General features: G+C 39.4%; 2 protein-coding genes and 1 long non-coding RNA gene across 8 annotated transcripts; 1 reads left to right on the forward strand and 2 right to left on the reverse strand.

The window, feature by feature from the left end:
- On the reverse strand, positions 1-8,697 carry ITGB1BP1 (integrin subunit beta 1 binding protein 1). 6 transcript variants are annotated; one of them, XM_064707695.1, is made up of 7 exons: positions 8,474-8,697; positions 7,041-7,141; positions 6,049-6,127; positions 5,205-5,341; positions 3,974-4,062; positions 1,026-1,137; positions 1-359 (listed from the first exon to the last, which is right to left on the reverse strand). In XM_064707695.1, the coding sequence occupies exons 2-7, from the start codon at positions 7,110-7,112 to the stop codon at positions 288-290; spliced, it is 561 nt and encodes a 186-aa protein (XP_064563765.1). In that variant the 5' UTR covers positions 7,113-7,141; positions 8,474-8,697; the 3' UTR covers positions 1-287. The 6 variants fall into 6 exon arrangements, with proteins under 6 accessions (XP_064563765.1, XP_064563766.1, XP_064563764.1 ...); XM_064707696.1 differs by having other exon boundaries at positions 3,974-4,038; positions 8,474-8,696; XM_064707694.1 differs by having other exon boundaries at positions 1,026-1,175; positions 3,974-4,066; positions 7,041-7,138; positions 8,474-8,693.
- On the forward strand, positions 8,370-27,669 carry CPSF3 (cleavage and polyadenylation specific factor 3). The gene is made up of 18 exons (XM_064707692.1): positions 8,370-8,689; positions 9,174-9,237; positions 9,640-9,737; positions 10,702-10,830; positions 11,568-11,745; positions 13,341-13,430; positions 14,425-14,575; positions 16,756-16,931; positions 17,425-17,583; positions 18,313-18,459; positions 19,407-19,559; positions 19,960-20,068; positions 20,802-20,900; positions 21,948-22,042; positions 22,591-22,678; positions 24,612-24,681; positions 25,266-25,362; positions 27,265-27,669. Exons 1-18 carry the CDS (start codon positions 8,457-8,459, stop codon positions 27,364-27,366), a joined length of 2,238 nt encoding a protein of 745 aa, XP_064563762.1. The 5' UTR covers positions 8,370-8,456; the 3' UTR covers positions 27,367-27,669.
- On the reverse strand, positions 9,005-11,592 carry LOC135445353 (uncharacterized). Its single transcript, XR_010439514.1, has 3 exons — positions 11,104-11,592; positions 9,603-9,748; positions 9,005-9,210 (listed from the first exon to the last, which is right to left on the reverse strand). It is a non-coding gene; the product is annotated as an uncharacterized LOC135445353 (long non-coding RNA).
- Positions 27,670-27,952: the final 283 nt, after the last annotated feature.

Here is a 27,952-nt window from a genome sequence, read left to right on the forward strand (position 1 = left end):
TAGAAGCAAGTGTCAGTTTTATTTTACATTTCTGCAATATTGACATTAACATACAAAACATGATTTAGGAAAAAGAGAAATTGTGTTAAATATAAAATTCTGTAATGTCCTGGACACTGAAGATGGACTCTTCAAGTGATGTTTGGGGAATGCCAAGTACCATGTGCAAGGGTGTGAGGGTCTCCTTTGCACAGTCAGTCTCTCCTAGGCCGGTGTGTGGCTCCAAGCTGTCCCTGGTGTCCCAAGGAGCCCGGCGCCTCCCGCACCAACGCCGCTGCCAAAGGAAATCAGGACTTCTCCGACATTAAAACCGAGTCAAAGGCTGTAGACAACACTTTGCAAATGGCTTGTGCTTGTTCCTAAAAAACCCAAACACTCACGTTAACGCCTTCTGAAGAACTTCTAAACTTCTCAAAACTCATTTAAAGCAGTGTCCTTCATTTTGCTCTGTGAGACCCACAAAACACCTGTCTGGCCTGCAATGACACGTAGGAGCTGTCTTACACGAGCTCTTTTGAACCAAGTCAGCATTGCTGGCTGTCAGCATAGCACAGCACCAACATTCACAACTTCATTTTTTGTGTTCCCCCAGCACTGCCAGCCAAGGGTTGGTGTCATCAGAGCATCCTGACAATGAATTCTCCTACTCATAAAGAGGGATCACCTCCCTTGCTTACAAATATGGTTGCATGCTCTATTACCAGAATTGTTACTCCATCACTTCCTGCTCCAGATTTTTGTTTTGTTTGGAAATAGAAGTGCAGATTGTCCATAGGTGCTGCCATAGCACTCTTTGGACTGGACAGAGCTTTCTCAGGTGAGTACACTCACTGGCAATTTTAGGGAATGTAGGCAGCAGGGCTGTTTTCCCCTCCTCAGCCAACAGAAATTTATACCTTTTTTTTAAATTAAGCAATCCTCCTTCTGCCAAAAAGCCTTCACAAGGGCCTTCGGTTTTAGAATCTCCCTTTACTGGAATCAGAATTCCAATACCTAATTTAAACACTGAAAGCATAAACTCTTACCAAACTACTGCACTGATAGACCCAGAGGCTGCATTCTTCAGAGGCTGCATCTGTTGTCTTCAAAGCCAGTAAACTTTTTCCTGCTCCCAGACCATCGTCATAGCACACCATCCTTACAATCAAATAGAGAGCATGCCTATGTAACACATCCTGAAAGCACATGGCAAATAAAAGTTACTCTGGAACAGCAAGAGATATTTCAGTTTTCCATGTTTTTATTCTTACTTACAAAAGAATACTTTAGATTTATTTAAAGGAGAAAAGTTTTCCTTGGGAATTTTTTTTTTTTTTTACTTGAGAGTTTAGTCAAGATTTTAAAAAGTGGTGGTTAAGCACAAGTTTAGCTTTAACTTTTGCTTCTACTTTAGAAGTGCATTCCCATGTGGACTATGAAGATAAACTGACAGAGTTGTTCAGCCGGGAGTAAAGTTCCTGGGGAGACTTTGGGGCACCTCCCAGTACATGAAGGGGGTCTGCAAGAGAGCAGGAAAGGGACTTCTTACAGGGGTATGTAGTGACTAAAAGGGGATTTGAATCACTTTAAACTGAAAGAGCATGTTTATAGTAAGTTACTGAATTTAAGGTAAGAAATTCTTTACGTGGGAGTGCTGAGGCACTGGAACATGTTGCTCAGAGAAGGTGTGGCTGTCCAGTCCCTGCAAGTGTTCAAGGTTAGAGGGGGCTTTGAGCAGCCTGGTGTAGTGGGAGGTGTCCCTGCCCATGGCAGGGGAGGTGGAACTAGAGGATCTTTCAGATCCCTTCCAACTCACCCCCTCCCATGATTCTATGGAGACATTCCTGGCCATAATCTGAAAGTGCACATTCACTTCCTCACTCAGCCTCTGTGACAGGTGGGACACTCTGTCCTTCTGGCATAGAGGTAATTTAAAACAACTTCTTACTTTCCCAGTATTTTCCCCCTGTCCAGTCTTGGGAAGGATATGCACAAGAAACTGTTCCCAGAAAAGAGCAAAGACAAGGCCAGCTGCTCTGGGGGGCAGTAGCCATGTGGCTTAGCCAGGCTATTGGTGACCTAAACCACAGGATGTGTCCTGACTCTTCCATGAATCTCATCTGGGAGAAATCTACTCTCCATCAGAGCTGCAGGATTTCCACCATAGTCCCAATACTTCTGATTTTGGCCATTCCAGAGAGGGATTGGTAGAAGACATTCAGTACAAGGTCTCTGCAGCTGCACCCTACACAAGCCTTTCTTCTCCAGCCATCCTGCCCTCTGATCATACTCATCTGGTCTATTCCAGTCATACCATCTCCAGGGTCTTAGGAATTCTAGACAGCTTTGTTTCAGTGTTCATGGTATCAAACAGCTGTCTCTGTCAGCTGAAGGGTCTAAGGCAATGCCCACTTTGATAGAGAAGCTGTAAAAAGGGGCAGTGAGCTTGCTGCCTGCCTTGGAATCCTGGAGGGAGAGACCTCCACCAGAGCCCTAAGGTCACCTGGCTGAAAAACATCTCCATCCTGAAGCTCCTCAGCTCATTGCTCACATTGCTGTCACCATCAGCAATATCCCACCATGCTCAGGGCAGCTGGAGCCTGCCTGGAGCTTCCTGCATCCACCCTCCCATCTCTGTAAGAAAGATGCCAGGGCTGCTCACCAAATTCCTACTAACTCTCAAGGGTTGCTTGCTTGGCACTTGCTACAGTACTAATGTGTATGTAGATTATCACTCAAAGAGGGATGATAGAATTCTTTTGAGCACAGCCTCCTTGTAAATTAATTTCTTCCCATCCTTTCAGTATCTTGGAACTCTGTGAATAGAATTTGGTGAACTAACACACTGAAGGACAAATTAAATGCCTACAGTGACACATATGCAAAAAGCCAGAATTTGAGGAACAATGCAACGCAACAAATTGTCAGTGCAAGCTAGCTTAACCACAAAAGGCTTTATCTGCTTGTGCAAGCTTGCAATTTGAAGACAGAAAAGTGATGGATGAAAGTCTTAAATTAGCTATTTGATCTTTATCAAAGCACAAAGGAATTTAAATAATAGTGTAACCTGTGTTCTCAATGAGAATTAAGAATTTAGGAGAGCAAAAGAATTCAAAGTCTGAATAACAAGTACTACCCTTCCTCCCAGGCACTAGAAACAAGTGTTTGATTTTCTGAAGGGACCAAAGGAAACTTTTTGGCTCTCTTCAGAGCATTCAACCATTAAGCAATGCCATTCTCCATGCTCATACTTGAGGCTTTCATGAACAGGCATCGCTGGGTTGTTGATGGGTCAAGGCTTCCTAAGGCCAAGTATTTCTGGCATCTGGGGCTCTGAGGGCAACCAGAAGGAAACCACATGGCTGCAACACAAAGCTACACAAAGGCAACTGGAGGGCCCTGGGGAAGAGACCGGATTTTTATTTTTAGCAAAGAAGCTACTTGAAGTGCACTAAAGGAAAAGAAACTACATGTAGGAAATGATGCAAACAAAAAGTAGGCTTGATCAATAAAGTGGAATCATGAGGTTTTAATGCTGGAGTGAACTATACTTCTTGGATTAAGAGTGCAGGATGGAACTTAAAAGAGCTGGCAACTTGGGTATTCTTAGAAAAACCCCATCCTTTGTTTTTCCCTCTTCACAGAAACACCTAGAGGAACTGCCTTGCTAACTTGGGCTGAGGAACCTACGGTCTTGGCCACCACTGTCACACTACTTTCCCCCTAGAAATAATGATGCCCAAAGAGTGTTACCAAAGACTTGCTTGCCTTTTGTGTGGTGCTCTATCTCAAAAGGAACAGCTTTTTGTCATAAATCCAGGAAAACACAGCCTGTGGAAATATGACATGAAGCAGTGCTGCTGGGAGAGCTTGTTTGTTTTGCTTTTGCTTAAAGCCAGAAATGACATTTTGGTCACACAGATCATCTACCAGAGAAATAAATGAAAGCACTGATCAACTCTCATCAGAAAGACAAGTTGGGTGAAGCACTTACATACTGATCAGATGTGGAAACTTTAATGCCATACTTGGAAACTCCCATAATAAACTCCTCTTCACCTGGAACAAAAGGTAACTTTCCATCTTGCTTTGGAGGGAAACAAACAAAATCCTTTAGTGCAGACAGAAGAACATGAACAAGGAAGATACATAACAGAAAACTTATTTATGTGTACTTGGGTCCACTGGGTCAGCACCAGCACAAACCCTGCTCAGATCCTGCTCTGTGGGACTGCCCAGGTGTCTTAAGGTTATGTGAAATACATTCAGGGAAGACTGGACATTAGGAGGCATTTCTTTACTGAAAGGGTGATCAGACACTTGAACAGGCTTCCTAGAAAGGTGGCTGATGCCCCAAACCTGTCAAGTGTTTAAGAGGCACTTAGACAATGCCCTTTACAACACATTTAACTTTTGTCAGCCCCAAAGTGGTCAGGCAGTTTGGACTGGTGGTCACCGTGGGTCCCTTCCAGCAGGAACACTCTATTCCATTCTGCTCTATTCTACTCTAAATATCACATGGTTCCAGAAAGGAATTTGTCATCTCAGGGGAGAGTTTGGCCCTGTGGTCAAATCAGGTTGGCTGAAAAATCCTGCATGGCCTATCATGCTGACCCAAGGTGATCCATGTTCCACTGGCAGCACTTGCACTGTCTGGCTGCAAAAACAATTTTAGCAAATATTCAGAAATGACAAGTTGCTGCACAATAAACAGATATTCTGTGCTTTTAAATATATATAATCAGCCACCTAATGAGAACAAGCAATTATGGCTTTCGACCCAAATATTCAGGTTCTTTGGTCACAGGTTCATGAGTGATGAAACTTGCAGAAACTTGACATCCTCATCTATGGGAAAACTTTTACAATACTAAAGAATCTGGGGAGATATTCCTTCCTGGTTACTAATCCTAATCAATCTGGAGGCAATGTAACAACTTTCAGCTGGGACTTGATCAATAAGGGCTCATGAAAAGGGCCTTGGTTCTCTGGGTGCACCTTCTCCAGTCACCTAAAATTACACAACTGTGATGGCTTTTGAGATTCATAGGTTAATAGTTAAGTATGCCACTTTCTTCAAGTAAGTCTAAAACTTACAGATTTTAATAAATAAAAAAGAGGGGGAGATATAATAAATATAAATATGCAGGGATAACTAAAAAAACCCCACACCTAAGTTTACGATGTTTTGACTTTGTTGGTATTGCCTTTTGTAACCCACTTACCTGTGCAACATCTATGTAATTTATCAAGTCCAGTGGCCCTTCAAGGCTTTTGCTCTCATTGTATTTCAATTTTTCAATGGCACCAACATATTTAACTCTGAATTCTGCACATGTATCAGAATTACTATTGCTTTGTCCTGCAACAAAGTAAAACAAAGCCATTCTGAAGACTTCCAGAACTGTAATGCTATTCTAATTGCCATTGACAGGGCTAACATAATAAATTCCCTAATTCTGCAGACTTTCATCAAACACTTATCACAGTACATTAACTCCTCTTTAATGAATTGTACTGGATTGATTTAGAACAGACCCTTGGTGAAGGCAACAATTTTGTATGCATACATGATATTGGTATAAACAGCACTGTTTATGCCAATTCAAATTTGGAGTTAACAACCTTGAATCAGAAAACATAAAAAAGCTGGTTCTACTTCTTGAGGTCTACTTGTTTCAAATTAATTGTTTGGTCCAACAGTGATACACTGGTGACTAAAAACAAGTAGAATCAAATCTTATTTCCATTATTTTGGTGCAAATGTAAACTTAGAAAAGCAGAAAACAGCAATCCAAAAAGCTGTACAAGATTTGTGCTGGTAACAGACTGGTAGCACAGCTAAGTTTTTCTTCCTCAGACACTTTACTTTGAAAACAGTGACTCAATCCTAGATGAATTGTAAATAATAGAAGCCTAGGGCTGTGCCTCCAACAGTCACAAGGCTACCTAACAGATTCACTCAGTATTACTGAAAATACCTAATACTTTTCCATTTTCTGCTGTCTTGTATAAAGACAGAAAGTTAATCCTGCTCCATCCATACCTGCTCAAGCTCTGATTACATACCTGAACTTTTTGTGGAGTCTGTATCGAGGCTGGCCACAGTACTAGACCTGGAAAGTCCCCCAAGACTGGAATCTACAGACTAAAAAAAAATCATCATCAGAAAGTTACTGAGATTGTGTTAACAATTCAGTTCTAGATGTCCTGCCTCAAGTGTTAAAAAAAAAAAAAAAAACAAAAACAAAAACCTAAAGTTTATGTTCTATTTACTTCAGCAGCACTGGAAAATGAGGAGGAAAAAACAGTACCACCTGTTTCTTTCCTGAAGTTATCTTTCTGCCTCAGTGCAGACTGGACTGATAAAAGTTCATCAGGAACCTTTGAGAAGTCCACAGATATTTTGAAAGAAGGAAGAAATGACAGAAGAAGAGAAAATGAACCTTAAGGTTATGTCCAGAGAAAAAGGAAAAATAAACCTTAGTGTTATGACCAAATTTTTCTGGTGCTGCAATTTTACCTGAAGAAATTGACAACTACATGCTTGTCACCAATACTTAACATAGCAGTGCAGGGGAAAACAAACAGCACCTTGGAAAACCCAGAATATTCAAGTGATCATTCTAAAAATGATCAGACAAAATGAACACATTATTCAAAATTAAGAATACTTTTAGAGATACTGAGAAATCAAGAAGTACTGAAGAATGAACTCATTCGTGGTACCTAGCAGCAGGCACTGTCCTTAAAGGAAAAAAATAGAACAAATGTAGTAATTTTTTCTTCAAACCTTTCTATGTGCTGTGAGAAAATCTTGTTTGTGCAACTCAGTGTGGAAGTGACTGAGTACTCATCTCAGAATACATGGGCTTTATGACTAATACGTATTTTTAACTCTCATAACACAATCTGAGGAATGGAAGTAGAAAGTTCTCTTTGTGGAACATGAAATTTTATGGAAATCACATCCTACCATCAGTGCAAGTGAACCACTGAACTGTTAATTTGGAGCAAACCCAAGTGCTCCGCAAAGAGAATAAACACCACATCCAGCTTACCTTGCTTTTAGTGCTGATTTCACTGCTTTGTGAGCTGCTGCTGCTGTGTCGCTTTTTTCCTTTTCTAAACATCTTTTCATAATTGGATCAAAGAAGATCTTCTAAGCAGAAAAAGTTAAAATTAAAGCCTGTCATATCAAGGGAAGGAGGTCCGGGCAAATACCAGTGACTGTGTTCAAAGTGGACCAAAACTGGAAATTTGCTCAGGGCTCTGTGAATGGAGGTAGGCATTTTACTCTGGTGCTTTTCATGTGTGACTGGGGAAAGTTCCTCAAGCTCTCTGCTAAAACTTCCCTATTCTTCTGAATTGCCAAAAAAGGCTACTACTTGGTTTACAGAGTATTGCAAAGGTCAGTTGCTAATGCATAGATAGAGTTAGAAACAAGGCAAAATTTAAAATTTATTCCCACCTAAACATTAGGTGATTTTTACTTGTGAGTACTACCTAAGTGCCCTATAAAGTGCACAGAACACATTCCCTGCTCCTATTACAGTGTTTCCAGTAAAACAAAACAAAACAAGCAAAATCTAACCCCCCCCCACCATCTGACTAAACACCTCCCTACAACAACAAAAAAACCACAAAAAACAAAAACCAACCCCAACCTATTTCTGAAGAACTACTGACTGGAATACTCCTAGGAGCAGCCACTACCACTTCACATATTCCTGAAAATGAAGCAAAATGCGTGGTACATTTACTGCATTAGAACTGAGCTCCTGGGAGTTCTGAGAGGATTCCAGAACCCTGTTTCCTATGTGCCTGCCCTACCAACACCTTGCTTCACTTCAACTTTGGCTGGCCAGTGTCAAGCAACAGGATGCTGGCTCCCTGTTTCTCTGAAACCCTATTTCTCAGCTTCAGAGACGAATTACTGTCATTACAAAACTTCAGAAACTTTGAGCAGGCGGAAGAAAGAGGACAATGGATGATGACAACCTACGGAAGACGGCTCACACTGCAGAAAATAATGAAAGAAGCCCAAGGCGGAGCTTGGATGTGCGACGCCGGGATGGGTCACAGTCCCCAGGCCGCCGCTGAGCAAACACTGGGTGCCTGGCGGACTAAGCAAGAGCCACTGAGGGCAAGCAGCGGTGTGGGAGCAGGGCGGTGTCCAGCACACCCCGAGCCCCGCTTCCAGCGCGGGTGTGCCGGCGGCTCCGCACAGCCCTGCGGCCGCTCCAGAGGCGCCTCTGCCGCTCCGCAGCGGCCTCCGAGGCCCTCAGCGGTTCCCGGGCGGTCCGGGTGCATCCACGGGCCCGCAGCAGCTCCCGGGCTTTCCGCGGAGCATCCCTGCCCCAGCGGGAGCAGGGGGCGGCCCGGGAAGCCGGGCAGGGCAGCACCGCATCCCGCCTTTGCTTCTCCCCCCGTTCTTCCCTCCGTCCCCGGCCGATAACCCGAAAAGGGACAGAGCGATGCGGCCGCTGCTCACCGGGCCCCGCTGGCTCCCGCTGCCGATCCCGATCCCGATCCCGTTCCCGATCCCGATGCCGCCGCCGCTGCCAATGCCGTTCCGGGTCGCGCGGGGCGGCGCAGGCGCGGCGGAAGGCGGAAGGCGGCGGGAGGAGCGCGGTGCGATGGCGGCCAAGCGCAAAGCCGAGGCGCTGATCCCGGCCGAGGAGAGCGACCAGCTGCTCATCCGGCCCCTGTGAGCGCCCGGGGCAGCCGCGGGGCGCGGGGGGCCGGGCCGGGCCGGGGCAGCGCCGCTGGGGCCGCCTCTTGCCCTGCTGAAGGGGCCGCTGCCGGCTGGCGGGGTTTGTGGTGGCGTTCCCACGAGCGTTGGTTTGGGGACAGCTTGAGGATGCTACTCCAGGCTTATTGGGCCCGATTTGTTACTTAGGTGAACTTAATTATACGTGTCAATAGTTTGAGAGTCGAGTGCTCAGTAAAAAAAAAAAAAAGGCCAAAATAATTTCCTCAAATGGGTTGTTTTTATTTCTGCCGCGTTAGGTAGGGCCTCATTTCCTTTGGGATAAATCCAGCTGCTCAGGTACTTTGGATGGCTGGGCTTAGAAGGGCCGTGCAGTTGTTATCTCTGCACAGAAAAATAACCGCGGTAAAGGCATCCAGTGTAGTTACATCTGTGCGGTGTGCGTTGTTCCAGTCCTCATGACTTTCATATCCCTTTGCAGAGGTGCTGGCCAAGAAGTAGGAAGGTCATGTATCATTCTGGAGTTTAAAGGAAGAAAAATAATGGTAATTATTGCATGGATATCTTTGTATGCTCTCTCAGTGTGCTGCTTCAGATCACTGAAATGATCTGAAATGCTGCAGGTTAAATTCAGCCTCTGCTCTGCAGTCAGACACAGTGCTGGAAAAGGCACATTGTGTAGCCTTCTGGAGCAGTATAGCACGTATGGCATTAGGCATCACAGAGGCTGTGTTGTAAAATAAAACCCTCTCCCCATATAGAATGTATGTGCTTCCAACCCAAACTGTTCTTCTTGAAATCCAATGCTAAAAGTAATGTTTAATGAAGAAAACCTTTTTTGTGTGATGCTAAAAGTTACCAGTCACTAATAACTATGTCATAGACCAAGATGGAACAGGGGGTTTTATACCTTCTGCTGGAAGCTTTAACTTTGTTTCATTTTTCAGCTTGATTGTGGAATCCATCCTGGGCTGGAAGGAATGGATGCTCTTCCTTACATTGATTTGATAGATCCAGCTGAGATTGATCTCCTCCTTATTAGTCAGTAAGTGGCACCTAAAAGCACAAATAACTTGACGTCGTGGTCTGAGCTGTTTTCACTTGTAGGTTATTAAGAGAGGCTGAAAAATAGGTGTTATTTAGATGGTAGGGAAAAATTCTAGTTTCTGGGTTTTAAAAAAAGTTTGAAGGATCTCCATTTAGAATTAAGGACTGAATATTGAGGATGCTCATCCACTTTTGACATTACAGCTCTTCTCTGAGGTCACTCTGATTTGTGACTGTTTTACAGCCTGGTCTGCTTTAACACCATTGTGAGAGCTTGTGGAGTGAGTTTTCTACACAAAGACTCCAGAAGAATATTGGTTGTGTTTTTTGCTTTGTTGGCTTTGAATTAAAAAGGTTCTTGGAGACTTATACAAGCTTTGAATGTGGTTTATATATTGCTTAGTGGCTGAGAGACAAGGAGAGCCATTTCTAAGTGATGTAACCTGTAATAAAAAGTTCTCCATAAAATTCTGAGCTTTTGTAGTATGTGTTTGTTCTACATGTATTTCAAATGTAGTTTCTTAAGATGGGTCAAACTAGAAGTGTGAACAAACAATTTAATTTTCAGAGATCATGTTTTATTCTTTAGTGTGCAACTTGCAAAATTAGGATTGTGTTTTTAGCTGTCATGTATCTTTGATGTTTAATGTCCCTGGTTCCTGTTCCTTTTCTCCCTCTAAATTTATATGGAAATTACAAAAAAGAAGGTAACTCTAATACTATACATGTAAAACCTTGGCAGTTAATGGAGAATTTCCTGTATTAGTTTTACCTTTTCTTGGTCATGTTTTTGGTCACTAGTCTGCAGAATGTAGACCAGCACCGTTAACAACAAGGTTGAAAATTCTGTTTCTGGATTTGCATGACACCATGTTAGTCCAGTGAAGTAGTGAATTATGGATGTTATATATTAGTGTTGTGTAATATGAATGTATTAATTGGATTTGTGTGTCTGTTTTAAGCTTCCATTTAGATCACTGTGGGGCTTTGCCATGGTTTTTACAGAAAACAAGTTTTAAGGGAAGGACATTTATGACTCATGCCACAAAAGCTATTTACAGATGGCTTCTTTCAGACTATGTTAAAGTCAGGTAAGCTAACCTGTGGGCTGTCTCTTCCTGAATTATTTTACCTATTATTTCCCTTTCCATAGGGAAACTTAAGGTGAAGCTACCAAAAGTAGCTGGATGAACCTGGATGTTATCTTAAGTAGCAACATTACATATAACCAGATTAGAAGTAATGAATCATTTTACTACCTCATGGATAGTTTGTAGTGAATTTTAAGCTCCTAAAGTTACAATTCACTCTTCAGGACAAGGACAGATCAAATAATAAATATACCAAGAGGCTCTGTTACTTACATGTTGGGGTATTTTTCTCTTATTTTTTTTTTTTCTTGTCTTTCATGCCTTGACGCATTATTTCCATGTGACAGCAACGGTCCTGAGTGTATCCCAGCTCAGCTGTTTAGAGCTTGGATCAGAACAGTCCTCTTTTAACTTGTTTGTTCTGGGCTGGTAGGAAGAGCATGGATCCATGGGGTTTTTGAGGACTCTTACATGCTAAGTGGCAGATCTCTGCCTGGGGCTGGGAACCTTTTGAGAAACACAGAGCAGATTTTAACTGAAAAGACTCTTCTAGCATGGCTTTTCAAAAGAACAGTACTTTAACTCTCCTTAAGGAGCTCCATTAGAGTAGCTGGCCTTGATTTCTAACATGGGAGACATGGGTGTTACTGGATGGAAATCTGTCAGTGGGGAAAAGCCAGGAAGTTTTTTCCAGCTGTTCAGGTGAGCTGATGTTTAGCCATTTCACTTGTATGCAGTAACATCTCAGCAGATGACATGCTGTACACAGAAACAGACCTGGAAGAAAGCATGGACAAGATTGAGACCATCAACTTCCATGAAGTGAAAGAGGTGGCAGGAATCAAATTCTGGTGCTACCACGCAGGCCACGTTCTGGGAGCAGCCATGTTTATGATTGAAATAGCTGGTGTGAAGGTATTTTCTCTTTCTTACAAGTTGAAATCAAGTCTGAGTACTAATGTAGTCATTAATTATTACTGTCTCTTATGCCCCACCACTGTGGCTGGAGCTGTCCAATAGACTTGGACTCAGGTCAGGGGCAGAGGACATGAATTTTCTCATTGATTAACACTGGCAAGTGATACAAATCAGGTAAGATGTGTGATTTGTATGGGAGTCTGAGACATGACTCAGATTTAGAACCACTAAACTTGTAGTTTCCCTTGCTGGGCTCATCAGAGGCAGGTGGTAGCTGAGGCAGTTTGTGGAAACTGCATTTTATTAAATCTGTGAGCAGATGTTTGTTTCTGTAATTCTGACGTCTCTGCCTGTCTCAAGTTCTTATGTGGCATTTGTCAGTGTATGTGAGTTACATTTTTATCATAACACTCCTGTGCCAAAGTACCTAAAGAAATAAGATTATTATTAATTTTAGGCACAGAGGGATTAAGTAAATCATATAATCAAAGGCAGCACTGTGCCAAAACCAGATACTTGAAACACATCTCATGAATTAGAGTTCAGTAGCATACTTCAGCAGTGAACATTCCTTCACTGTCCAAGGAAAGTTTCACGCAGCCCAGAAGAGGGAAGAGAAGGTGGTTCTGAGGCTTGCTGCCCAGGAGGAGTTTGTTCATGATTTATAATGATTGGCAAGTGCAAGAGTTTTAACTTTAAGAAAATCCTAGAAATAGAACTGAGTTTACAATGATCACAATAAAATTTAGGTCTCTTAGTGTTGCTTTTTTGGGTTTTTTTCTGATTGAGGCATGATGAAGAGGATTTCCCCCTTACTATGCATGACTCAAATAGATTGGGTTTTAATATCATTATTTTCATTAATTGCCTGTGATAGTAGGTTACTTGGCAGACCAGGTGTCTGCTGTCACTGACTGTATGTTATTTATTATTCACATTTTCATCAATGGAATTATTGTTAAATCAAAAAATGTCAGTTTTGAAACCATCAATTTTGGTGCAGAGAGTTGCATTCCACCCTGCAGTTAAGAATCCATTAAAAATAAATAACAATTAAAAATTACTTCTTGGTGTATTGGGGAAAGTGATTATTCTATTTGGAAAATTAATGAGATAACAGGCTTTATCAGTATAAAAAATATTAGAAGAACTTTTAATAAATAATTTTATTGTATTATTCGTTATATTTGCATTCTGGTATGTAAATACACTTTGATCTTTGATTTACTTCCTTGTAGGAGTTGCTGTGTTTTATGTTATGTCTATTTTTACTTCTTTGTGGTCAATGCAAGTATGCAGAAAGCTGAAAATGGTACCTTGATATCTGAAATGAAAAATAAGAGCCTAATATTTGTTTACCTGGTTTTGTTGGAATGATGTTACTGCTTGAAAAACCTTTACTATTGAAATTTAAATACTTGTAGTGCTGTTGACCTAAAATTGTAAGCACTGCTCACGTAAGAAGGGTCTTATTTAAAGTCCAGCTGACCTTTTTATCAGGAATTCATTCAAACCATCTTTGCACAGCCCTTTAAAGGCTGCTGACTGGTAGAAGCTGTAACCAGAGCAGTGCTTCTCTTTGTCTCCAACAGCTGTTATACACAGGTGATTTCTCAAGGCAGGAGGACAGACACCTGATGGCAGCTGAGATTCCCAATATTAAACCCGACATTCTTATAATTGTAAGTTTTGCAAAATGATTTCTTTCTGCTAGTGATTAATTATGGACTAGGGGTATGAATTGACTAAAGCCTAAACAGAATGACAAAGACAGTGGAGATTTAGAGGGAGGGATTTGTGTTAAATATATTTGTGTGAAATACTTGGGTGCTCAGAACCCTGACATTGCTTCCCATTGTGTTGAAAAGTCTAATTACTATTTTATAATTCTGATGAAGCTCCTTAAGACTCTAGACAGACCTTTCTGAGATGGGAGATTTATTTGATTTTGACTTGCGTTACACCAACCTAAATTTAACCAGACGTCTCTTTTAGTGGATCCTAACCTAGTTCCAGATATGTTAAGAATTTGTCCTCAGTGGTGGGGCTCTGAGTGTTATTCCATAGTTTTGTTTTGTTTTCTGAGTGAAATTATTTTATTCTGAACCCATGTTTGGAAAACAGCAGCTCAAGGGAAATTTTGTAAGTAACAGTTTTAGTTTGGAAACAAACGCTAGGAACTTATAGAATTATTTAATTTACTGTGTCCCTTCTGGCTGTTCTCTGTAACTGATAATCTAATTTCAAGTCACATCAAAATCTTGTGTAATTCCTATATTTGAAGTCTGATGTTAAACCATGGCACATGTACCATTGTAGGCCCTATCAGTGTGGTCATCAAAGCTCTGGCAGCATTTGCAGTTAGGAAAATAAGTGTGTTACATTTGAAACCTCTTAAAAGAAGCATTGAAATTAATAGCTCTAACTTCTTTAGTGCCAACAGGATCTGTTTGTCTTAATTGTTTGGAGAGATTTGGGAACAGGGAAGTTTTGGTTGTTTTCTTGGTGGGGTGGTTTTGGGAACTTGGGGGAACTTTTCCCTCTCTCTGACCTCTCCTTCCTCTCCCCAGCGTGTTAACACCGGTATGTTTGTCTGCTTTTTTTGGCTGGGTTCAGAGAAGATGAGGAATGAGTCTGTGTGTCAGCCCTTTCAGTGCTGTGTCTGTCCGTCTGCAGGAATCCACCTATGGCACGCACATCCACGAGAAGAGGGAGGAGCGGGAGGCGCGGTTCTGCAACACCGTGCACGACATCGTCAACAGAGGGGGCCGAGGCCTCATCCCCGTGTTTGCCCTGGGCCGAGCTCAGGAGCTGCTCCTCATCCTAGGTATGCACCTTCCCAGCTGCACACAAAGGGATTTAGAATGTTTTCTGCTATCATAATTCTTTGAACAACTCTTCAGCCATTTTACAGCGTGTTGTTTACCTGATAATTTAATATATAAGGCATGTTTGTTCAAATGCAAAAGGTCCAGTAAACCAACCAGCAGTTCTGCTTTGTGTGGTAGGATGGGAGATCTAGAAAGGAGATGATGGTGTGATGATATGTGCTTGGCTTTTCAATCTTTTTGAATCAGATTTCAGCAATTAGGGACAATTATTACAAACAGAAAAATAACAACAAGTTGCAACAGCAACTGTTTTACCTAAACTGTTCTGCTAAAAAAAGGGGTATGATTTCTTCTGAAGTTCTGCTATTTTTGCACTTTTAATTTACAAACCTGAATGAAAAGCTCTTTATAGGAAAAGCTTAGAAGACACTTATAACACTTCTGAAGTCCTAATAATAATGAAAAGTAAATTAGGCTTTTGAACAAAAGTGAGAACTACCCATGAACACAACAAGCTACTTCACATAAAATGTATAGCTAGTTACAAGGTACTTAAGCAAAAACAGCTTTTAAGTAAATTATTCCCAGGCCTCTCTTCTTCCTTTTAGCACATTTAATTTGTACTATGTTAGGTGATTTTTTTCACTAGTCTTTCTGCTCATTCAAAGGCTGGCAAGATCAAAAGAAAACTATCTCAAGCTTAAAATGCTTATATTTAGGGGTGTTGAATATGAAGTGATCCCTAAACTACTTGAAATCTTTCTCACTTTTCATTTCAGTTTAGCTCAGTATTAGAAGCTAGTTTGTTTTCAAAATGTCTTACTAGTCTATTCGAATGTAAACTAGAAATCCAGATCTAGGCATGGGGTAGTATTTGATGTTGTAGAATTATTTACTACTTGTCATTGATTGAAGGCTTTTTTTAATTTATAGAGAACATAACATAAAAACTGAACATTTTCAACCTTGTGTGGCCATTAGGCTGTAATTTGTTTGCCTCTCTTTGCTGTATGTAGATATATTAAACTGAGTTTCTAAAGATAAGCTTGAAAATATATCTAGGAAAGCTAGACATGCAATTGGATGCTTAATTAGGTAGAAAATGCAATTGCATCTCACATGCCTATGCAGCTGAGCCTGTAGGCTTCTGTGTTTATTTCTCTTCTTTCTGTAACTGTATGACAAAAATAAAATACTGGGTTATGGTGTAGAAAATTATGATGATGAATTCAGTTTGTGACTGGTTATCTTTCACTGGCTCTTTCCACATTACACCTGAGCTTGTTAAGGTAGCCATGGCAGTGAGCCTCTCTGAAATCTTGTGAGAAGCTTTGCCTGCAAATCAGAAATGTCAGCTAAAAGCACATTATAATGTCATTGTAAATGCACAAATACAGGCAAAAGAGTGTACCTCTATTTTTGGACTATCATGTCTCAGTTGTGCAATAAGTATCATTCAGACTAGCAGAAATGTATCCAACTGGGAGAGCACAGCTGCATTCAGATCTCTGTGTTTGGGGAAGGTCAAGGCTGCTGTCATCAATGATAAAATAAGTTGTGGTTAACGGAGGCTCTTCTCTTGTTTTTGTTCCAGTTGGGCTGTAAAGTGTAACTGTTGGTGCTGTGCATAAAGCCAGGCTTGATAATGGAGTGATTCCTTCTCACCTTGAACCCCATGGGTTTATTTCACAGGATGTTCATACAGTGAATTCTCACAAACAAATCTGTGTGCAGATGTCCCTGGCTCTTAGATGTGGAATTTGTATTTGACAGGGACATAAAGCTTTATTTTATTGTCACCAACATAGACTTATTGCAGTGTAGTCTCATGTATACTTTATAGCTTGTAGCTGAAGGTGGTGGTTGAAATTTGACCTGCTGAAAGGATTTGAAGTTCACCTTTGTTGTGCTTGTTTGCATGATTGTTTGTACTGGTTGTATATAGTTCTAGCTGGTGACTGTTTTAGAAAAGCAGATGAAAGCAAAGAGGCTGTGATGGTGATTTTCTGTACTAAAAATGAAAAAGCCCACTGGTAAATCTGTTTTACAAGAATTACTGATGCTTTTGAGAAGCACACACTTTATAAATAATCCTGTGGATGGAATTTTATGTTTTGTTGTTTGGTGGCTGGGGTTTTTTTTTTTTTTTTTTATTTTGTTTGTTTTGTGGTTTTAGATGAATACTGGCAGAATCATCCTGAACTGCATGATATCCCCATATACTATGCCTCCTCTTTGGCCAAGAAGTGTATGGCAGTTTATCAGACCTACGTCAATGCCATGAATGACAAAATCCGCAAGCAAATTAACATCAACAATCCTTTTGTTTTCAAGCATATTAGTAATCTGAAGGTAAGGCTTGAGATTCTCACAAAAAGAGTTCATATTTGCCCAATAGTTTGCATGTTTAATATCCTGATACCAGAGAATATCCTGAGTTGGAAGGTTACACAGGGATCATGGAGTCCAGCTCTGAAGTGAGTGGCCCCTCCAGGGGTTGAACCCACAGCCTTGGTGTGCTTTAGCACCAATCAGCTGAGCCAATCAATATCCTTAATATCCTAATAGATTGATTAGATGCTGGTTTATATCTGAGTTATCTGCTGTCCCAGTGCTCAGAGGGCTGTTTGAGGGAATCTTATGCCCCAGCATTTTTTCCACTTCAGATCCCTGTGCTTGCAGTGGGTATCAGTAAGAGGAATTTTCCTGCAAAGGACACTTTTCATGAGGATGGGGTATAATCTGTGAAGACAGGGCCCTTCTTGTATGTTGTATAAGGGTGCAGCTGAGTTGTGCTTTGTGTAAGTGAGCTGTGGTAACTGATATTCCCATTGTGTCTTTCTAGAGTATGGATCACTTCGATGACATTGGCCCCAGTGTTGTGATGGCTTCCCCAGGTATGATGCAGAGTGGCTTATCCAGGGAGTTGTTTGAGAGCTGGTGCACAGATAAGAGGAATGGAGTCATTATCGCAGGGTACTGCGTTGAAGGAACTCTTGCTAAGGTGAGTTGCTAATGCACCACAACCTCTTAATTACAGATAGCATTCGTGGTAGCTTTTGAAAGAATTGGTCAATAGGAAGTGTCTTTATGTGATTTACTGAGATTGTTGGTGGGTATGTATGAGTATGTAGTCAAAACTGGTTGCTTTTGGCTAATACTAATGAAAAGTACAGATGGTTTGCATATGGCCATTTCCAGTGATGTTATATAGAATAATCATTTCTAGGGGCAAGATATGAGAAGGAATAGACCTCTCCACTGCTTAATTTTTCAAGAAGTGAGCCCTAATCCTAGTTCTAGAGAAGTTGATATTAAGTCTAACACTACTTATGTGTCAGAGACCAGACTGCCTTGTGCACCTTGTGCCACTGACCATCTGTAGGGAATGAAATCCTTCCAAATTCAAGCAGGTAAGGGCAACCACAGCATCTAATTTTGCCTTTAGAGATAGAAATCACACACTTGTTACTGTTTTGATACAAGTCAGAGAGGTTTATCTGGAAGAAGCATGAGCCCCCAGAACAGCTGAGGATGCACAAGATGAAATGGTATGTTGTGCATGTGTTTTTCATGTCTGAGTGTGTGTTCTGGGAAATTTGAGAGATTTTTTTCACTGCTTCACGTTTAACATGGCTGCCACTATTATTTCATTGATTTTTGAAATGTAAAGCATTAGTTATACTGTATATATAGGAGGCTTTTTTTAATTAAGTTGCTTTTTATTTTCTAGCACATCATGTCTGAACCTGAAGAGATCACAACTATGTCAGGGCAAAAACTCCCACTGAAGATGTCTGTGGATTACATTTCTTTCTCTGCTCACACAGATTATCAACAAACCAGTGAATTTATCCGGGCCCTGAAACCTCCACATGTGGTCAGTATCCATGCTGCCCTTTTCTCCAGAGTGGGATTCATCAAAGCAGCTGACAGCCTTAAGACAGGGACTGGTGTCTAGCAGTAGCCAGCATCCCTGTGCTTTGAGTAATTGAAGGTGGAGATTTTGATAATTTTTGTCAAGTTATCTTAGCAAAGTAAAAATCAACTTGTTCTTGAGTGTGTGCATGTGGGATCTCTGGGGATGACTTTGCAGACAATGGTGTAGGCCACAATCTGTTTCAGCAGTGTTTTGGGAAGTAAGATGCAGTATGGAAGTTGGGGATGCTGGTATTGGAATAATTCACTGGAATTGGCCCTGAAATAAATAAGAAGACATCAATTTAAGATATGTGCAGACAGCAAAAGACAGAGGCAGCACTTGGAGGGAAAAGCATGAGCAAATCCAGGGAAGAAGAAGGTGTGAAGGACCAGAATGTGAAAATAGCAACTAGGATCTGAAACTAGTGGTGAAACAGTGTGCAAACACAGATAAGAAAGAAAAAAATCACAGGAGAGAATTAACTTGGCAAAGAAAATTGTGAACTCTGAAGCATCCTCTTTGAATTGCATGTTTATTATATCTACACACAGACGCAAAAATATAAAGCTAAGTGACTTCTGTTGAACTTAAATTAATACTTCCCTTTTGTGATACAACAATATATTTGTGTGTGAAAGCTTAAATAGGATCTCTGTAATGCACTCTGCTTGGTAGCATGGATTTTTCAGCTAATACTCAAGGCTGTGAAGTCCCACCCTTCAAATAATGCAGAGAATTCACAGACACAACTGTAATTGAGCTCATGTTTCCTACACTGTGACCTCATGGAATTGCATTTTTATAAAGATGAGATAGAATATGGCAATTTTTGTAATAACTTGCTTACTAAACATGTCTGGTTGCACAAATAATTTCTGCTAAGAGGAAAACTGTCTTTTTTATAGATTTTAGTTCATGGTGAGCAGAATGAAATGGCCAGATTGAAAGCAGCATTGATACGGGAGTATGAGGATAATGATGAAGTTCATATAGAAGTTCATAATCCTAGGAATACTGAAGCTGTGACATTAAACTTCAGAGGAGAAAAACTTGCCAAGGTATGAAATCAATGTTTTCTTATATGTAGAACAGTATTTTCTTCTGGAGTGAAAACTGTACATTATCTTTGTAGCCTCTGTTTTTAATTGATTTCAAATTGCATGTTGTCCAGAGTCTCAAAGCATGGGAATATTTTGAGTTTAGTTGTATTTGGGGTTTGGTTCAGGGGTTTTTATTTTGAGGTTGTTTTTTTGTTGTTTCGGGGTTTTTTTTGGTTCTTCACTCTTACAAACTTTTCTTGTGTTATGTCTCAGAAAGTTTTTAGGTTACTCCTTTTGTTTTCAGAGTTAATTTTATACTCTGATTTTTCTGAGAGAACGATATTTCATCTCCATAATTACTTGAAGCTGTGAATGCTTCAGATTGCTTTGATGCACTCTCTGTGTTTTTTCTCTCCAGGTGATGGGATCTTTAGCAGATAAGAAACCAGAGCAAGGACAGAGAATTTCTGGAATCCTTGTTAAAAGAAATTTTAACTATCACATCCTTTCTCCATGTGACCTCTCCAGTAAGTACAGACAGTTGTGTGATCAGTGGGTAATTGAAACTTACTGTGTCATTAAAACATTTATAATTCTGGGGTTTTTCCTGCAGTTTTGTGTTTCATAAGCATTAGTGAACATCTTAGTTTTATTTCTTATTTGCTATAAGTTCTGAACTGTCGTAGTGAGACGAAATGCGTTTAACTCGTTCACTCAAACTTAAAATCTTTCTTTCTCTAACAGAAAAGAAGCAAAATTCCATTTCCCTTCTGGTTACTTAAAACCTTTTCCTTTGAAAGAATATGCATAAAACATTCCAGTGAGAACCAAAAAACACTTCAATCAATAGTCCTACCATTTTCTAAAATGTCATTAGTTGTTAGTGTAAAAAGCTACAGAACACAAAAAATATTTGTGTAGTCCTCCTATGCTTTTTTATTACTCAGGGAATTGATCTGTTCTCAGAATAGAAGAGGAATTAAATCTGAGGTCAGAAGAGATTGGGGGAAAGCAGTTCTGCTGCCCTAGTTCATTGTTTGTCTCTAATAGGCAGGATAATAAAACAAGCTGGTTTCTTAACCACAAATACATTATTTATGTTATAACAGGTGTTCCACCCTGCTCTTTACAAATTATCCTTTTCAGCCCCCTTGTCTTAAATGTATCAAAGCTATTATTTATCTGTAATGACAATTCTGTTTATTAGACAGTCAATTCAGAGGGATAGTTTGTAACATGCACTCTCTCAAATGGTTTCAGGTTACACGGACTTGGCCATGAGCACGGTGACCCAGACGCAGGCCATCCCCTACACGGGCCCTTTCAATCTGCTCTCGTTCCAGCTGCAGAAACTCACCGGTGCGTGCTGGGCAGCACACGGCCAGCACTCACCCTGGCCAGCCTTTGCAGCAGCTTCCAGTCATCTTCTGAGTGGAGATGTCTTTGTGTTTTACAGCTTACATTAGACTGTGCAGCTTCTGCCAGAGGCAGTTCATGAGTGTGGCAGCTTTGGGGGGATTCTACTGCATTCATATTACAAAGTGATGAGCATATAGCAATGTAGAGCATAGCTGATTTCTGTCTCTGTCAGCCCCAAAGTGAGCGCTCTGGCCACTCTGATGGAAACTTTTATTAATTGGTCTTGTATCTCTAGCCCCAAATGAAATGGCTAATGCCATCCAGTTAATCAAAACAAGAGCCCTGCCCTCCTTTGGGACAGACAGCCTCGTCTGTGCCTCCCCAAGAGGCACAAATTGGCTTTTCCTGGATGAGAAGCCATTTAAACCTGACACTGGGATGATCCCCTGTGCCTCTCTCTGGCTTTCTTAAGGGAAAGGCAGCTCCTATGCTAGATACACACATCTTGCAGATTCCTTTCCCAGATTTAAAGCTCAGAATTTTTTTAATTCTCTAGTGTCAGAATCTAATTCATGTCACTAGTGAAGAGAGCACCTATATTCATTTGGGGTTCAGGTCTCATAACCTGAGTGCTAGCAGGCACAAGTGCTTTTCATTTAAGCTCTGTGCTTGTGTGAGCAATGGATTATCCTTTAAGGGGAAAGAGCTGGTTACTTCTGCAAATGGAGCAGAATTAACTAAATTCCTCATGTCTTTTCTTTTTTGTTGGTGTACTCACTCAGTGTACTAAGCTAGTCAAATAAAAGAATTCAAACCAAGTAAAGTGGCCAAAATTACCTAATAAAAAAACCCTAAACAATCCAGAACAATGAATATTGTCAGGTAAGAAAAGAGAGTATGGGCTTCCATTTTGTGAGCTACTCTGAGCAGCTGTGATAACAGACAGCCCCTCTTATTCTTAAACTGACTTATTTTCTTAGGCAAATCAAGTAAGTCTTGCTTCCAATATAATTTCATTATTGCTAACCATTTGTTGTCACTTCTTAGGTGATGTAGAAGAAATAGAAATCCAGCAAAAACCAGCCCTGAAGGTTTTCAAAAATATTACTGTGATCCAGGAACCAGGCATGGTAGTCCTTGAGGTGGGCATTGGTGAGGGAGAAAGAAGTATTTTGTTCTCCAGTTTCTTCAAAATAATACCATAGAGAAGCTATGCAGAATTCAATGTTTTAAGTTTTCTGTTGTATGACAAGTACAGCAAAGGCTAGAACAAAGTTCCCCTTGAGCTGTGGTTCTGTGTGCATGTGTGTTATTTGATTTATCCAGTGCCTGTTGGGGTTTTTTTTTGCTGTATCTCATGAGTATAATGGCAGATTTGGTGCCCTTTTTTCATTTGGCAGATAGTAATTGTAAATAACATCAAATGGTGTTTCTTCCTCCCCCAAAGAGTTGTGGTAATTAATTATTTTGTAAAATATGCTCAGAAACATTCAAAAGCTTGAATTTTTCATGGGAAGTTACTGGAGTACACCCAGTTAAAAGTAGTTGATTTGGTGTGGAATGTATGACAGTCATTTGAAGCTGGAATTCAGAGAAAAGCAAAAAGGAGAATGCAATTAATGTTACATTGTCTCTATGCTGCATTATTCACTCAGTCTAAATCATGAATTTTTTTTTTTTTGTCTTCTAGTGGGTGGCAAATCCTGCTAATGATATGTATGCAGACACTGTGACAACAGTGATACTGGAAGTTCAGTCAAACCCCAAAATACAGAAAGGTATAAAGTTTAGTGTATGCTTATTTAACTGAGGCATTTCTTCCTATATTTCTTTTTACATCAAGCTTAGAGGGAAATAATACCTTCCAATAGATTGCAATCTCCTTATTGTATTTCCTTGCCTTATGGAACTCACTAGGAAGTAAAATTTGCTACCTAAAACAGAATTACAGGTTGGTCTTCATTATTTGTGCCATATTCATTTGTTGAAACTTTCTCTTACATGGCAACCAATGACTGCCTGTGGAAAACATGGCCTTATTTAAAATAAGTTTGAAACCTTGTACAAAACACCTGAAGTGATTAAGTGTTGTATGGCCCAGTCCAGGCCATTTTTTGATTCTATGATTTGATATGGACAGATATTTTCACTGGATTATTTTCACTGGATTACCCCTCTTGTCTTTTATTATATATTTTAATAATTTTGTATAATAGCAGTCAGTGCTCCTTAGGGGTTTAGTCCCATACCTGACTCAACACATTTGTTAAAATCCTTTCACCTGAGTTTATAGATTCCCATAACAGTTCTTACTTTGTTTGGGGGTAAAGATTTTCCAGTCACCTTGACCTTGACCAGAGTGTAATGTTCTGATCTTGGTTGTGTTAATTTTCTCTATATAAGTCCTTCTGGCCATGTCCTCATGTTCTGCTCTATGAGACTAACCAAAAATAGAAATTTTATTTTTGAATGATACTTTGACCTCCTCTTTTTTTCCCTTTTTTATACAGATGGAAAAAAACATTTTACTGTTTTGCCAGATTTTTAAAATTTCTTATTGTAGTATCTGTCTTATCTTGTTTTTTCATAGTCCACACTTTCTCTGTACAATTTGTTAGTGACAGTATCTAGATTCTCCATCTTCCACCACCCTGAAATTAATTCTTCATATTTTTATGGGCCTTTTAGCATCAGCTCTCATGTTGTTTTATGGTGCTGATTTTGTCTGCTAATCTCAGGTGTGGCTTCTTTCAGTTGTTTTATTTTTGGTGGGTTTTTTTGTTTGTTTTGGTTTTTTTTGTTTTTTTGTTCTTATTTGGGGTAAAAACATTTGAAAGAGTTCTTGCAGTTGTGTATTTTAGGGTATATACACAGGATCAAAAGAGATCAAATTAAAATATCTTAAGTTATTGTTGCTTAGCTGACCATGTACCTGGCTCTTTAACAATCAAATACTTAAATAATTATATTCAAAAGAAAAATCACTTGTCTTACACTACTTCTTAATTTTGAAACCAGGTCTAAAAAAAGGTATTGTTTTTATTTCAACTTCTCTATGCTGAAATATATTCCAGGAATATCTGTGCTTATTACTACTGCTCACATTCAGTATCAAACAAAACAAAACTGTCCAGTTTTATTTTATTTTATTTTGTTTTATTTTGTTTTATTTTATTTTGTTTTATTTTGTTTTATTTTATTTTATTTTATTTTATTTTATTTTATTTTATTTTATTTTATTTTATGTTATTTTATTTTATTTTATTTTATGTTATTTTGTGTTATTTCATGTTATTTTATTTTATTTTATTTTATTCTCTGCATGCTCCCAGCCTCCATGATGTGGTAGTTTTGTGTAATAAGAGAAAATGGAGGGATTATAAACAACTGACAAAAGCAAATTATTTTCTCTATTAAGTAAAGGATATGTGAGATGTAATGAGTGTTAGTAATAAGCAGGAGCAGTAAAAAGTCAGATTGTGAATTGTGAAATTTTTGACTTTAAAATATGATGAGAACAGGCATATGTAATGCAAATGTATGCATTTCCTTCAGTCTCATTTTTTTAAATACATTTTTTAATAAATTGTTTAAACATACTTTTTTTTTGATTGTTTTTTAGGAAAGTCAGTTCATGAATAGTATCTATCAATTAGCCATTTTTCCCTCCCAGTAAATGTCTGTGAAAGTAATTTTTCTTTTTCTTTTCAGCTGCAGTAAATAAGATTTCCAAAAAAATAGATATGGATGTATATAGGAAGAGAATGGAGATCATGCTTCAGTAAGTTGATGTGTATTTTTCTAAAGCAAAATGAGCAATGTTAACCACATAAATAGAATAGCCTTAGTATAAAAGGGTTTAAAGATAGTTATGTAAAAATACTTCATGCAAATTTACTTCAGTCTAATTTCTGTGAAGGCCAGGAATTAAGTAAAGAAAGAGGTACAGTAAAAAGTTCTCAGCACCATTAGAATTTTGAATACAGGGCCCAGTTATGTCTTCCAGAAGCAGATTTTTAAGTTGCCTCTGAAAGTTATGCTACAAATGGTTAAAGAAGACAACTTTGGATCACATCTCTTTTAAAACTTACTCTGAGTGTATTCTTTTATTTATGTAGAAATCTTGCCTCTTTTGAAACCGAAGGAAAGCTTCCCTTTGTTTATGACGAGATTATTTTGGTAAAATTCTCACTGTTATTTGATACCCACTGTCATAATAAAGATTGATCATCTTAATTCCATCACAGTGAGTTAAATAATTGTTGCTGCAAGGTGATACTCACCTGCCCAAGTGACCCCAGGGTTAATAGAAAAACCTAAGTTTGCTGTTTGACCACACCTGACACTGCTGGGTGTTTGCTTTAGGGATATGTTTGGAGAGGACTGTGTGAGTTCCAAAGATGAGTCTGTGCTGTGCATCACAGTGGATGGAAAGACTGCCAACATTTCCCTGGACACTCGGGTATGTAAAGCAAAGCCCTTCTGTGTGTGCTGTGCTCAGCAGTCTCCTGCTGGCACCCAGTGCTGCCTACACTGCCAGCTACTCACTTGCTAAGGAAATGTAGCAAAACAGAGCATTCTTAACTGAAAAATGCTAGCCATGTTTATGCAACAAATGCAGTACATTCAGAAAAAAACCCAGTATTTTTCAGCAGCTCAGTTGTATAAAAAAAAAAATAATAAAGATTGTAGAAGAGAAACTGAATTAACCCACAATTTGGTTTTAATGCTTTTAAAGCATGGCTCTGGTCTGAATAACTGAACAGTTACAGGCTAGGAATGTTGTTAATAAATTTTTGTGTCATCTTGATCCTTTTGGAGCTGAATTGAAAGCCTGAAATACAAAAATAAATACTTTATTAATTTAATAGCTTACAGAATTGGATGTCATGCATGTTAGAAGGGTGCTTTAAGATGCTGTCACACCTAGTAATTTGAATAATTTAAAACTCTAAAGAATGGTTAAAGCCATGTCCTTCATGTTTTTAAGCATTTTAACATACTGACTTTAAACATTTTAACATATGTTTAATATGTCATTACTAATAACATATTAAACATAGCTTGTGTACTGCCTCTATTCATAGCAATAATATAATGAAAATTGATTCTATGGAGCACCTCTCACATGCTCTCCTTAAGGGGTCACAACAAATGTTTTAAGTGTTCTACAAACCCAGAAGAAAAGGTTGGCCCCTGCCAAAAATTTGTTACCTATTGAAACAAAACAAATGAATGTTAATTATCTTTAGAAAATAGTGAATTACAGATGGTGCCATCTCTTTTCAATTCTTTAACAAAAAATCCTACATTTCAGTTAGTACATAGTACAAAAAAATACAGGACTGGTGAAAGAACTCTTGAAATAAAGAAAAAAAGTAACTAGACTGGAAAAGAAGGCAACTACTTAATCAAGGAGTTTGATTTCGTTTTTGTAATACGTCATTTATGTTCAAAGATTTGAGTACTGACAGAAAGGCCAGTGGCAGTTCAGTTCCAGCAGGGTGTGTCTTTGCAGTACTTACTGTGCAGTCTGTGTTGGCAATGGCAAGCTTGTGCCATTGGGAACCAGATTTGACAAGGCAGACCTGTCTTTCTTCACGTGTGTATGTATCTTATAAAACTTTATTTGCTTTAATATAAAAAGCTGTTTAGTGTAGATCTGACTGGTGGGACACATGGATTTTTCCCCATGTTAATACATAGCTAGATAACGTTAAATCCATGTTTGCTGTTTTAAGTGCCCTTTTTCCTCCCCCCAAACCTTTATGGTTGGAAAAATCAGAAGAGTAACAAATTAATACTGAATTAAAGGAGGTGTAGTCTTAGAGTTTAGAAAGGCCACAGGACCAAGAACAGTATTACTACTCAAATGCTGTCCTTTGTTTCTGAGGTAGAGCAGTCAGGAATGTAGATCAACTTTCATGTTTGGGGTGGGCATCTTTCTCTAGGAAAATTTGTTTCAGTAAAAAATTAATTTACTTGGATTATTTTTGTGTAAATGTAATCATGTGTGTGGGAACATCTGTGTGGTGCCTGTACCTCTAGTGACTGCATGTGTTTTGCATTGTTAACATAATAACAGTGTGAGTGAATTCACAGATAAAACAAAATCTCCAGGAACTGAATCTTGTGTGATTTTATTTGATTTCAAATCCAATCTAATCCACAAAATTTAGTGCATTTTACACAGCAGTTTTGAGCATAAAACTCGCTTGAGTCTTGTTTGAACTCCTCTACATGGTGGCTGCTGCTCTTGATAATTTCATGGCTGCTTTTTGTTTCCCCTTGGGAGCATTCTGTGGGTGCTGAGAGGGAGCATGGAGTGCCCACTGTTGTAACATCCTTCTCTTTCTGTTCCCAGACAGTTGACTGTGAGCCAGGGAGTGAAGATGACGAATCCCTTCGTGAAATGGTGGAACTGGCAGCACAGAGGCTTTATGATGCCCTCAGCCCTGTATACTGACCTCTGTAGATACTTAGGATGCCTAAAATTTTCAATTTATTTGAGCTATTTTTTACAAGTAAATAGATTTTTTTTCCTTGAATAAGTCAAATGTTTTAATGCTGTGAATGTGAAAGTGCTGAGTTATTTTACATAGTGGATCAGCAACCTCATAACAACGGTATTTGTGCATATAGATGCAATTAAATCAGGCAAAGTGTGCATATGTTCTCTTATGTGCACATAATTCTTAACCTGATACAGAATTTTAAAAAATAAATGGAGTTTTGTATTTTTGAATATTAAAACTGGTTGGAGGATAAATTGTTTGTATTGAGTTTGCATATATAGTTTTGTTTCTGTTGAGCAAGTGATTGTCTGCATGCTTGTATCTACTTGAACTCAAAAGAGTCTTGAACACAACTGAAAATGGAATCCATGTTTGCATGGTGGGATTAGTTGGAGCTTTAAAACTCCACCACCTGCAAGAGAAGAGAGCACTTATGATCTGTCACAGCCTTGGTGCCCCAAGTCGGTGACCACCCCGGCCTGGGAGAAGGGACACGGAGTATCAGTCACTGCGGGACACAGCAGATTTCCAAATACA

The sequence above is a fragment of the Zonotrichia leucophrys genome, chromosome 3 (genome assembly GCF_028769735.1).
Source record: "Zonotrichia leucophrys gambelii isolate GWCS_2022_RI chromosome 3, RI_Zleu_2.0, whole genome shotgun sequence".
In the NCBI taxonomy this organism is placed as follows: Eukaryota; Metazoa; Chordata; class Aves; order Passeriformes; family Passerellidae; genus Zonotrichia; species Zonotrichia leucophrys.

Coding starts and splice junctions, on each gene's coding strand:
- ITGB1BP1 (XM_064707694.1), bottom strand. CDS start 7,112: ATGTTTAGAAAAGGAAAAAAGCGACACAGCAGCAGCAGCTCACAAAGC. Junction 5,342..6,048: donor AGACTCCACAAAAAGTTCAG/GTATGTAATCAG, acceptor ACTTTGTTGCAG/GACAAAGCAATAGTAATTCT. Junction 1,176..3,973: donor TTTCCACATCTGATCAGTAT/GTAAGTGCTTCA, acceptor ATGTGCTTTCAG/GATGTGTTACATAGGCATGC.
- CPSF3 (XM_064707692.1), top strand. CDS start 8,457: ATGCGGCCGCTGCTCACCGGGCCCCGCTGGCTCCCGCTGCCGATCCCG. Junction 8,690..9,173: donor CAGCTGCTCATCCGGCCCCT/GTGAGCGCCCGG, acceptor ATCCCTTTGCAG/AGGTGCTGGCCAAGAAGTAG. Junction 22,043..22,590: donor CAGGCATGGTAGTCCTTGAG/GTGGGCATTGGT, acceptor TTTGTCTTCTAG/TGGGTGGCAAATCCTGCTAA.